Below are 13,100 nucleotides of genomic sequence, written 5' to 3'. Positions count from 1 at the left end.
TCTTTGTTTGAACTGTGAGCGTATGATTGTTTACATTGTGTTGACTCAGCTTGGTGTGTTTGCTTGGATGTGTTTACAATTTGAAATAAGTATTTCATTAATTCTTATGTTTGCTGTGAGTTTACAGGATTTGGGGGGGGGCTGTTAATCAGTAACTCTGTTGGAGACCCGAGTTAGTTAACATATGATTCCCTACAGAATATTTCTAACACAGTTATATAAATTTATAAATTCTTCCCACACTGTGAAACATACATAGTCGGACTGTGCAATTTCTGGACCATTAAGCCAAACTCATCTCTCAGTCACAATGGGGTCTTGTTAAGGACGCTTAGCGCTAATGGATACACCTCTTGTATTACTGCAAAACTAAAGTAACACAATCGCACCTTTGCATTATAGATGATACTGATGACTGCGCTTGCCAGGTGTTTAAATATCGGCTTAGCTAGGCCAATAAGAAATCGTCTAAATTTCTGTTGAGGCACGAATCAATCTGAAGTGAAAGGAAGGAAGGTAGCTCTCCTAAATCAATCTTTGTAAAAAACAAATCAGGAAGTGTGTTGGGTTACACACGGTTGCTCTGGAAACATTTGATTAGGATAATTTAGGATAACCTTCCATCCTCGGGTCAAAACTGGCTTGGTTTTGAGCGTGCCTGGCTGAGGAATTCTGGGAGTTGAAGTCCACAAGTCATAAAAGGGCCAAGTTTGAAGACCCCTGCATTAGGGCTTATTTTCCAGTTAGACCTTATTTTCAGAGAAATATTTGTTCAATGCATCCATCTGGCTGGCGATCTTAACTGGGGCTTAATTTTGGGGTAGGGCTTATATTACGAGCATCCTGAAAAATCACGCTGGAGCTTATTTTCCGATTAGGTCTTATTTTCGGGAAAACACGGTATTGTTCAGAAAACCAAATAAACAATATTTAGGACAGCGGTCTCCAACCTTTCTGGCTCAGTGGACTGGTGGAGGCAGCTGTGGCTAGAGAGGATGGTTTTGTACGTGTGTGAGTGCCACTTTCACAAATGCAGTGTTGCACACACGTGTGCCCACCACTTCCGCGGCTCGGTTCTGAATGGGCTGCAGCCCAACACTGGGCCGAGAAACGGGGATTGTGGACCCCTGATTTAGAAGATGTTATCCTATAGCTTCAAAAGCTCTTTATGCAAAAAAAATCCATTTTTGTTCCCTTAGTGTGATTTCTGAGAATATTCACACATGATTTTCAAAATTCATATTTATCAAAGCTCAATGCACTACTCTGTCCTCTTGAGGGAGCTAAGAATTAATTTTTTAGCAGCATCAGAGGGATGAACGTCCTATGGTACAAGGCACACAACTTTTCTATAGAAACACTTCACATTTTTAAAAACATTCTTATAAAGAGACGAGAGGCGAAGGGATGCTAAAGGAGGCTATGATTCAACCTCTCCTGTGGTTTTAATAAGTCTTCCCAAGAGACAGGGTGTGCCTATCTATAATTCTATATTCTAATGACAAAAATGAATATTACAAGAAGGTATTGCAGTAATAAATGCCTAAAATGATCATCTTTTGTTAAAGAATGTTGCTCATATGTCCCATTAGCTCTACTAATTGTTCTCTTGTTTTTCAGTTATGTAATTCCAGACATAGCAAATGTGAAGAACAATGATTTAATATGAAAATTAGGCTCTGCTAGTCTCAAAGGAGAATACTTTTAAGAGCCCACAGCTGCTTTTTAAGTAAACAGTTGGGTAGTTAATATTCATTTAATACCAAAAGGTCATTCTCCAAAACTAAATAGAAATCAATCTTTCCTGCTCAATGTAATTTACCAACTCAAAAAAAAAATATTTCGAGCTTTTATTAATTAATGATACTAAGTAAACTTAAGGATCCATTTATTCAATTGGTCACTTTAAATGCATTGCCAAATATTTATATTTAATGTATTTCATTAAAGTGGGCGTGTCCAATCCATGACCCCTGGACAGCTAGTAATGTGGCCACACAAGACTACAAACTTTTAACATTATTATGTGATTTATGTACATTAGCTGTATTATCTATTTTATATGCAGTCAAATAAGACAATTCCTTTTCACTCAATGCAGTCCAGGCAAGACAAAAAGTTAGACACAGGAGTGTCCAATCTTGACAACTTTAAATTTTTGCCAGAATTCCCCTGCTGGCAGTTTCTTGATTGGGGAATTGTTGCTTCTTGATCGTTGGTCTTTATTTATTGTTGATGTTAATCTCTGCTCATTTGAGGGTTGATTGCTAGTGAGGAGGTGTTCTGATAATTATGTTCCTTTTTTGGCTTGTTGATTGTATCCTTTAAATGGTATGTAGATGTTGTGTATGACTATGTGCCTGTTGATGCCCATTTGTCAGAGTGCCAGGCTTGGATCAAGCCAGAATTCCTGGAAGCCTGGCAACATTAGACCAACAATCAAGAAGCAAACGATACCCCAATCAAGGAACTGCCGAATAAACTAAGAGTAAACAGCAGCCTAACCAAGGAACCATCAAGGCTAGTTTCACCAACACTGACAGAACAAACCATTAAAATATAAAATGAGAGCAAACCCCACTCCCTATTAGAACTGATGATGTTACCTAGCTGGCTAATGAAACGTCTGCAAGAAAATAGCCAACTAAGAGAGCATCAAGGACCCCCTCATTCCAATTCTGAGTTACAAATATTCTCCTCTGTCGAAATCTCTCAGTATCAGTAAAAATGTCATGAGCTCTGCTATTCTTGTGAGTTTCACAAGAGACCAGAGATAGAGGGCTGCTGATGAAGGAAATCTATATCAGTGAAATAATAAAGAACTTTTGTATACAGGGAAAACGTGTAAAAACGTGAAGGAGAAAGATTCAAATGCAAGTATTTATGAAGGTAAAATCCAACTTCCAACTGTGAGGAAATACATTCTTCCTATTTCACTTTTTTTATAAGCGACTGCCTCCTCTTGTAAGGAACTTCTCCAGATATTTCTATGGATCTTTATGTAAGGCTGGGATGAATTGCAGAATATGGAACTCAACCAAAATGAAGTGGCACCTCTACTTATCCCTTGAAAATTGCCTCCCAGTGAAGCTCAGAAGACCTTCAGAGGTACTTATTAATAAGGAGTCAGCTGCAAAGGAACGTAAGTTCCAGCCGTGTGCTGCAGCTGCCCAAAAAGCCAACTCAGTGCTAGGCTGCATTAACAGAGGGATAAAATCAAGATCGCGTGAAGTATTAATACCACTTTAAAAGGCCTTGGTAAGCCACACTTGGAATATTGCATCCAGTTTTGGTCACCACAATGTAAAAAAGATGCTGAGACTCTAGAAAGAGTACAGAGAAGAGCAACAAAGATGATCAGGGGACTGGAGGCTAAAACATATAAGGAACGGTTGCTGGAATTGGGTATGTCTAATTTAATGAAGAGAAGGACGAGGGGGGACATGATAGCAGTGTTCCAATATCTCAGGGGTTGCTACAAAGAAGAGGGAGTCAAGCTATTCCCCAAAGCACCTGAGGGCAGGACAAGAAGCCATGGATGGAAATTAATCAAGGAGAGAAGCAACTTAGAACTAAGGAGAAATTTCCTGATAGAACAATTAACCAGTGGAACAACCTGCCTCCAGAAGCAGTGAATGCTCCAACACTGGAAGTTTTTAAGAAGAGACTGGACAGCCATTGGTATAGGGTTTCCTGCCTGGACTAGATGACCTCCAAGGTCCCTTCCAACTACTATTACTACTACTACTACTACTTCTTCTTCTTCTTCTTCTTCTTCTTCTTCTTCTTCTTCTTCTTCTTCTTCTTCTTCTTCTTCTTCTTCTTCTTTTTCTTCTTCTTCTTCTTCTTCTTCTTCTTCTTCTTCCTTCTTCTTCTTCTTCTTCTTCTTCTTCTTCTTCTTCTTCTTCTTCTTCTTCTTCTTCTTCTTCTCCTCCTCCTCCTCTTCTTCTTCTCTTCCTCCTCCTTCTCCTCCTCCTCCTCTTCATTATTATTATTATTATTATTATCGATCATCGCACAGTCAGCCAGATGTTCAGACTGGATTTGGCATTTTGTCTACCTATCGAGTCCTTACCCAGGACCTGGGATAGGCAGATGTGGATGTTTGATGGTATTACAGATATCGTCGCAGGATGGAAGCAGTTCCTAATAAGGCCTGCCTTTTGCAATTGACTAATAGCGAATTTGTCAATTCCAATGGTGTTCAAGTGGTGCTCCAGTTGTTTTGGGATTGCACCCAAGGAGCCTATGACTATTGGTACTACCCTTGCTTGCTTTTGCCACAGTCTTTCTATTTCTATTTGTAGGTCTTTGTATTTTGTTATCTTCTCCAGTTCTTTCTCGTCTATTCTGCTGTCTCCAGGCACTGCCACATCCACTATCCAGACTTTTTTGTCTTTCTTATCGACAATTGTTAAGTCTGGGGTGTTATGTTGCAGGTGCTTGTCTGTTTGAATTCTGAAGTCCCAGAGCAGTTTAATTTTATCATTTTCTATGACTTTCTCTATTTTATGATCCCACCAGTTTTTGCTTACAGGCAAATGATATTTTTTGCAGATCTTCCAATGCACCATTGTTGCTACTTTGTCATGCCGCTGCTTGTAATCAGTCTGTGCAATCTTCTTGCAACAGCTTACCAAGTGGTCCACTGTTTCTTCAGCTTCTTTGCATAGGCGGCACTTACTGTCTGTTGCTGTCTTCTCAATTTTGACTTTGTATGCATTTGTCCTTAAGGCTTGGTCTTGTGCAGCCAGAATTAGTCCCTCGGTCTCTTTCTTCAATTTTCCTGCTCTTAGCCATTGCCAGGTTGTATTGTTATCTGCTTTCCCAGCTATTTTTTTCATGTATTGGCCATGTAGTGCTTTGTCTTCCCATGCCTCTATTCTGTTCTTCATTTGGTCTTTCTTGAAGGCCAGTTTGGTCTCTCCAGTAGTTAGTAAGCCTTCCTGATATACTAATTTCAGTGCATCTTCATCATTGTTCTTCAGATATTCTTCCAAAGCATTTTTTCTTCTTCAACCATCTGATGTACTTGTAGCATTCCACGCCCACCTATTTGCCTTGGTAGATAAAGTCTATCAATGTCACTGCGTGGATGAAGGGCATGATTCATTGTCATTATTTTTCTGGTCTGCCTATCCATTGCTTTTAGTTCTGCTTGAGTCCAGTCCACTATTCCAGCTGTGTACCTAATGACTGGGATTGCCCAGGTGTTGATTGCCTTTATGGTATTTCCTCCATTGAGTTTGGATTTAAGATCTTCTTCACTCTCTTGATGTATTCACCTCTAATATTTTTCTTGACTTCAGTGTGCTTGATGTTGCAGTTTGAAGGGATACCCAAGATTGTAGTACTCTTCCTCATCCAGACTCTTAATGTTATTTTCGTGGGGCATCTTGATTCCTTCAGTTTTCATATTTTTCCTTGTTTGATAGTAAGTGTGGCACATTTGTCCAAGCCAAACTCCATTACAATATCTTGGCTATATATACGGACAGTGTTGAGCAGCGATTCTATTTCAGATGATGTTTTTCCATACAGCTTCAGATCATCCATGTAAAGGAGGTGGGATAGTCTGGCAGATGTTTTTGATGTTTATAGCCATGTCCTGAGTTATTCAGTATTGTTGACAGAGGAAACAGTGCAATAACAAATAGTAATGGTGATAATGAATCTCCTTGAAATATTCCTCTCTTGATATTAACCTCTCCCAGCCTCTCACCATTGATCTGCAACTGTGTCTTCCATTGTGCCATCGATCTTTGCACAAATTTTCTGATGTTTCTACTGACTCCTGTTATTTCTAGGCACTTTATTATCCAATCATGTGGCAGAGAGTCAAATGCCTTTTTGTAGTCAATCCATGCCACATTCAGGTTGGTCTTCCTTCTCTTGCAGTTTTCCAAGATCATTTTGTCTATTAGGAGTTGATCTTTTGTTCCTCTGCTATTGGGGCGGTTTCCTTTCTGCTCAGGTGGAAAGAGATTGTTTTCAACTAGATGCTGTTGTACTGCATCAGCTACCACACCAGTTAGTAATTTGAAAGTTGTTGGTAAGCAGGTAATTGGCCTGTAGTTGCCTGGTGTTGCCCCTTTTGCTGGATTTTTCATTATTAGGTAGGTTTTCCCAGTTGTTAGCCACTTTTCAATTTCTCCTCCTTGTAGTATATTGTTGAATTGCTTGGCAATGAGTGGGTGTATAACAGTTAGATGTTTCAACCAAAACCCATGCAGTTCATCTTCACCTGGTGCTGACCAATTTTTGATTTTCTTTGCTCTTTTTTCTACCATTTTTGTTGTTATTACTAGTTCTTTCATTTCAACTTCTGTTTTATTTGCATCCACCTCTTTTAACCAAGCGCATCCTTGTTGTATTTCTTTGGGTTATCCCATATCTGCTTCCAGAACTGCACTGTTTCTTCCTTGTCAGGTACTGACTGATTCCTTGCAGTTTCTCCATTGATGGATTGGTAGAAACGTTTCTGATTGGATTGAAATTGGAGGTTCTGCCTATAGTTTGCAATTCGAGCTTCATATCTACTGATTTTCCTGGCTATAGCTGTTATTTGTTGCTTTATTATTTCCAGTGCTTCCTTGATCTTCCTTGTTTCTAAGTGGTATTTCTTGATTAGGTATTCTTTGGTCTTCTTGTTCTTCAGCTTCTTTTCTTTCATCTGTTCTAGCTTGCTTGCATGTGATCTTAACTTGCTGATCTTATTTTCTAGTCTAACCTTCCATTTTTCTGGTGCACTGTTTGTTTGTTTTTCTTTTTTGTTGATTTTGCATCCCATGTATTCTGTTATAACTGCAGCGGTGCTGTACATTAGTTGGTTTGTTTCTTGCAATGAATTGGTGCTTATACTTGATATTGCAATATTTGCATCTTTAATGTGCCAGCTTTTTCTTTGGAACAAGGCTTCAATGAGGAGCCTTACGTTTGTGTGCTGTTCTAGATGCTCGTGTATTCTTTGTTCAATTCTTTTATTTCTTTAGTTAGAGGGGTTGTCTTCCTGAGGTAGAGGTGCCTGTTCAAATGAGAACAGTTGTATATCTTGCTAGATTCCTTCACTGCCACTCCCCTGGTTTGCCTCTACTTCTGAATTACTTCTGGTAAGGCTGATTCTTTGCCCGGGTAAAACCTTTGCTCGTTCATGTTTCTGTGAATATTTTGTTCGTGTTATAAATCGGCGTTGATCTGCTAGTCTCTGTTCTGTTATTTCTGTTCTGATGTTGTTCTTTCCAGAATGGTGCATTTCGTTTTAGATATCCTCGTCTTGTTGGACTTGATCTGTAGTAACAGATCATTATTTCTTTGTTTTCCATCACTGTGTATCTGCGACGGGTAAACACCTTTTCTTCCAGTAGTTCTGCAGCTGCTGGCCCTGGTTGCTCAGCCAACAGTCCTGAGTCCTGTAACCCATTTTTCACCAGATATCCAGGAACTCCAATATCTAGTGCGGACCTTGTTAACCCGGGCAACGTCCGAGTTATTATTATTATTATTATTATTATTATTATTATTATTATTATTACCACTACTACTACTACTACTATTACTACTACAGAAAACTCCATGCAAGGTTTCATTTTATCAATGAAACCACTTGGACGTCTTACCTTGTATGTCATCATTGAAAGTGCAATAACGGCTGCGATATTTCTTGAGAAGCCGGAAGGCGTTGGCGTTTGCAAAGTCCTCAAACTGAATGAGACAGTTCATTCCGTACCTGCAGAGTGAAAAAAGGAATAATAATCAAGAATAATGACCATTGGCAGAAGAACTAAAGGGAAAAAAACACTAGCAACTTGCTTGCGGGGAGAAATAGGAAACCCTCTTCTCCCAACTGATGCATTTAACACTAGCATGGTCTTCTGAACCCGGCACCTTTCAAGGATCCTGGAAGCTAATAATGCAGAAATTGCAAAGGACACCAGAGTGAGGAAAATCTGATAGGCTTCCACAGAGACAAATATAATAGTTCTTGACTTACAACCATTCAGTAAGTGGCCGTTTGAAGTTGCAACAGCACTGGAAAAAGTGACTTGTGATCATTTTTCACACTTACCACTGTTGCGGCCTCCCCACAGTCACGTGAACAAAACTCGGGCTCTTGGCAACTTGTATGTATTTATGATGGTTGCACTGTCCCAAGGTCATGTGATCACCATTTATAACCTTTTCAGATACCTTGCAACAAACAGAGTCAATGGGGGGGGGGAAAGCAAGATTTGCTTATCGACATATGATTTACTTTATGCAGTGATTCACTTAACAACTATGGCCAAAAAGATCCCAAAATCAGGCAAAACTCACTTAAGAATTGCCGTGCTTAGCAACAGAAATTTGGGCAAAACTCACTTAACAATTGCCTTGCTTAACAACAGAAATTTTGGGCTCAGTTGTGATCGTTAAGCTGAGGACTACCTGTATGGCTTGAAACTCCGTTTTCATTGCATTTTAGAAAAAGGAGCCACAATACATAATTTAACAGACATTTAGCGAACAGGAATGGTATAGTTCAGCGGTAGGCAACCTTGGCTCTTTTATGACTCGTGGACTTCAACTCCCAGAATTCCTGAGCCAGCATGGCTCAGCTTGGAAACCTCTCCCTTTCCCTTCAGCATGGCTGGCTCAGGAATTCTGGGAGTTGAAGTCCACAAGTCATAAAAGAGCCAAGGTTGCCTACCCCTGGTATATTTGTTTAGTTGTTAAATTTGTCAAGTGACTTTGATGGTTATAGACATAATATAAAACACAAGTACAAATCATTAAAATATTTTAAATTAGCAGAGATTAAATAAATAAAAAAAAACCAGAATACTATGGGGTGGTGGTGGGATCTTCAGTTTAATCCAGGAACCATCTCCAGGTTTCGCATGCCCACATCTGGGGCTCCAGGCTAACCAGCAGGTTTTAAGACCCTTCCTGAAGGCCAAGAGGGTGGGGGCAGATCTCATCACGAGAGACATGGTGTTGTAGTCAGCGGGAGCCACCACAGAAAAGGACCCCCTCCTCAGCCAGAATTCCTTGACCAATGGGGTTCACAGCATGCCCCTTCCACCAGAACAAGTAGGGCGGGCTAATCCCATTGAGGTGAGATGGTTCCTCAAGTTCCCCATGGCTTTAATAGTCGCCACCAACTCCTTGGACTGGACCTGGAAGCAGACTAGCAACCAGTGCAGCTCACACACCAGCGATATTATTAATTTTCATAAATCTCAAGCTCTTTATGCTTTCTCGCATAGCTGCCTTCCTAGGAGACTTGGAGCTCATCTCATCTCTTACATAGCAGTAGTAATAATAATAATAATAATAATAATAATAATAATAATAATATCAGCACAAAAACAACAGAATAAGGCTGCCTGCATTGAAGCTTGTTCCAAAGAAACAGCTAGCACAAGCATTAAAAGATGCAAATACTGCAATAGCAAGTATAAGCACCAATTCACTGCAAGAAACAAACCAATTAATGTACAGCACAGCTGCAGTTATAACAGAATACCTGGGATGTAAAATCAACAAAAAGAAAAACAAACAAACAGTGCACCACAAAAATGGAAGGTTAGACTAGAAAATAAGATCAGCAAGTTAAGATCACATGCAAGCAAGCTAGAACAGATGAAAGAAAAGAAGCTGAAGAACAAGAAGACCAAAGAATACCTAATCAAGAAATACCACTTAGAAACAAGGAAGATCAAGGAAGCACTGGAAATAATAAAGCAACAAATAACAGCTATAGCCAGGAAAATCAGTAGATATGAAGCTCGAATTGCAAACTATAGGCAGAACCTCCAATTTCAATCCAATCAGAAACGTTTCTACCAATCCATCAATGGAGAAACTGCAAGGAATCAGTCAGTACCTGACAAGGAAGAAACAGTGCAGTTCTGGAAGCAGATATGGGATAACCCAAAGAAATACAACAAGGATGCGGCTTGGTTAAAAGAGGTGGATGCAAATAAAACAGAAGTTGAAATGAAAGAACTAGTAATAACAACAAAAATGGTAGAAAAAAGAGCAAAGAAAATCAAAAATTGGTCAGCACCAGGTGAAGATGAACTGCATGGGTTTTGGTTGAAACATCTAACTGTTATACACCCACTCATTGCCAAGCAGTTCAACAATATACTACAAGGAGGAGAAATTGAAAAGTGGCTAACAACTGGGAAAACCTACCTAATAATGAAAAATCCAGCAAAAGGGGCAACACCAGGTAACTACAGGCCAATTACCTGCTTACCAACAACTTTCAAATTACTAACTGGTGTGGTAGCTGATGCAGTACAACAGCATCTAGTTGAAAACAATCTCTTTCCACCTGAGCAGAAAGGAAACCGCCCCAATAGCAGAGGAACAAAAGATCAACTCCTAATAGACAAAATGATCTTGGAAAACTGCAAGAGAAGGAAGACCAACCTGAATGTGGCATGGATTGACTACAAAAAGGCATTTGACTCTCTGCCACATGATTGGATAATAAAGTGCCTAGAAATAACAGGAGTCAGTAGAAACATCAGAAAATTTGTGCAAAGATCGATGGCACAATGGAAGACACAGTTGCAGATCAATGGTGAGAGGCTGGGAGAGGTTAATATCAAGAGAGGAATATTTCAAGGAGATTCATTATCACCATTACTATTTGTTATTGCACTGTTTCCTCTGTCAACAATACTGAATAACTCAGGACATGGCTATCAAACATCAAAAACATCTGCCAGACTATCCCACCTCCTTTATATGGATGATCTGAAGCTGTATGGAAAAACATCATCTGAAATAGAATCGCTGCTCAACACTGTCCGTATATATAGCCAAGATATTGTAATGGAGTTTGGCTTGGACAAATGTGCCACACTTACTATCAAACAAGGAAAAATAGTGAAAACTGAAGGAATCAAGATGCCCCACGAAAATAACATTAAGAGTCTGGATGAGGAAGATACTACAAATACTTGGGTATCCTTCAAGCTGACAACATCAAGCACACTGAAGTCAAGAAAAAGATTAGAGGTGAATACATCAAGAGAGTGAAGAAGATCTTAAAATCCAAACTCAATGGAGGAAATACCATAAAGGCAATCAACACCTGGGCAATCCCAGTCATTAGGTACACAGCTGGAATAGTGGACTGGACTCAAGCAGAACTAAAAGCAATGGATAGGCAGACCAGAAAAATAATGACAATGAATCATGCCCTTCATCCACGCAGTGACATTGATAGACTTTATCTACCAAGGCAAATAGGTGGGCGTGGAATGCTACAAGTACATCAGATGGTTGAAGAAGAAAAAATGGCTTTGGAAGAATATCTGAAGAACAATGATGAAGATGCACTGAAATTAGTATATCAGGAAGGCTTACTGACTACTGGAGAGACCAAACTGGCCTACAAGAAAGACCAAATGAAGAACAGAATAGAGGCATGGGAAGACAAAGCACTACATGGCCAATACATTAAAAAAATAGCTGGGAAAGCAGATAATAACAAAACCTGGCAATGGCTAAGAGCAGGAAAATTGAAGAAAGAGACCGAGGGACTAATTCTGGCTGCACAAGACCAAGCCTTAAGGACAAATGCATACAAAGTCAAAATTGAGAAGACAGCAACAGACAGTAAGTGCCGCCTATGCAAAGAAGCTGAAGAAACAGTGGACCACTTGGTAAGCTGTTGCAAGAAGATTGCACAGACTGACTACAAGCAGCGGCATGACAAAGTAGCAACAATGGTGCATTGGAAGATCTGCAAAAAATATCATTTGCCTGTAAGCAAAAACTGGTGGGATCATAAAATAGAGAAAGTCATAGAAAATGATAAAATTAAACTGCTCTGGGACTTCAGAATTCAAACAGACAAGCACCTGCAACATAACACCCCAGACTTAACAATTGTCGATAAGAAAGACAAAAAAGTCTGGATAGTGGACGTGGCAGTGCCTGGAGACAGCAGAATAGAAGAGAAAGAACTGGAGAAGATAACAAAATACAAAGACCTACAAATAGAAATAGAAAGACTGTGGCAAAAGCAAGCAAGGGTAGTACCAATAGTCATAGGCTCCTTGGGTGCAATCCCAAAACAACTGGAGCACCACTTGAACACCATTGGCATTGACAAATTTGCTATTAGTCAATTGCAAAAGGCGGCCTTATTAGGAACTGCTTCCATCCTGCGACGATACCTGTAATACCATCAAACATCCACATCTGCCTATCCCAGGTCCTGGGTAAGGACTCGATAGGTAGACAAAATGCCAAATCCAGTCTGAACATCTGGCTGACTGTGCGATGATCGATAATAATAATAATAATAATATAAAGTTGGAAGGGACCTTGGAGGTCATCGAGTCCAACCCCCTGCTCAGGCAGGAAACCCTATATCATTTCAGACAAATGGTTGTCCTGTCTCTTCTTAAAAACTTCCAGTGTTGGAGCATTCACTGCTTCTGGAGGCAGGTTGTTCCACTGGTTAATTGTTCTCACTGTCAGGAAGTTTCTCCTTAGTTCCAGGTTGCTTCTCTCCTTGGTTGGTTTCCATCCGTTGCTTCTCGTCCTGCCTTCTGGTGCTGTGGAGAATAGCTTGAGTCCCTCTTCTTTGGGGCAGCCCCTGAGATATTGGAACAGTGCTATCATGTCCCCCCTTGTTCTTCTCTTCGTTAAACTAGACATACCCAATTCCAGCAACTGTTCCTTGGATGTTTTAGCCTCCAGTCCCCTGATCATCTTTGTTGCTCTACTCTGTACTCTTTCTAGAGTCTCAACATCTTTTTTACATCATGGTGACCAAAACTGGATGCAGTATTCCAAGTGTGGCCTTACCAAGGCATTGTAAAGTGGTATTAATACTTCACGTGATTTTGATTCTATCCCTCTGTTAATGCAGCCTAGCACTGTGTTGGCTTTGTATCGACTGAGGATGGATATTTCTTTACATTCTCGGCATTTCTGCTTCTCCAGTCCAAGCAGTTACTCCAAGTTAAGCTGGAATCTTGTCGCCATTAGCTGAGCCCTGACAGTTTCATTGTTCTGAAGGAAAGGTCCAAAGATCCTCTCCCCTAAAACTTTTCCCCTAAAATCCCTGGTCTCTATGTTAACCTAGTCTC

At 40.0% G+C, this 13,100-nt stretch overlaps 1 protein-coding gene across 3 annotated transcripts in view; it reads right to left on the bottom strand.

Moving 5' to 3' along the window:
• The window catches only part of ME3 (malic enzyme 3), a 129,547-nt gene that overhangs the window by 16,270 nt on the left and 100,177 nt on the right, over positions 1-13,100 (bottom strand). For all 3 annotated transcript variants that reach the window (XM_039342963.1, XM_039342962.1, XM_039342964.1), the window contains one exon: positions 7,617-7,726. In XM_039342963.1, coding sequence (XP_039198897.1) covers positions 7,617-7,726 — 110 coding nt within the window. The remainder of the gene's footprint in view (positions 1-7,616; positions 7,727-13,100) is intronic.

The sequence above is a fragment of the Crotalus tigris genome, unplaced genomic scaffold (assembly GCF_016545835.1).
Source record: "Crotalus tigris isolate CLP2741 ecotype Arizona unplaced genomic scaffold, ASM1654583v1 scf7180000017828.1554129, whole genome shotgun sequence".
Lineage (NCBI taxonomy): Eukaryota > Metazoa > Chordata > Lepidosauria > Squamata > Viperidae > Crotalus > Crotalus tigris.
Note: the sequence above shows the minus strand (reverse complement) of the source record. Positions and strands in the feature narration are given on the sequence as shown.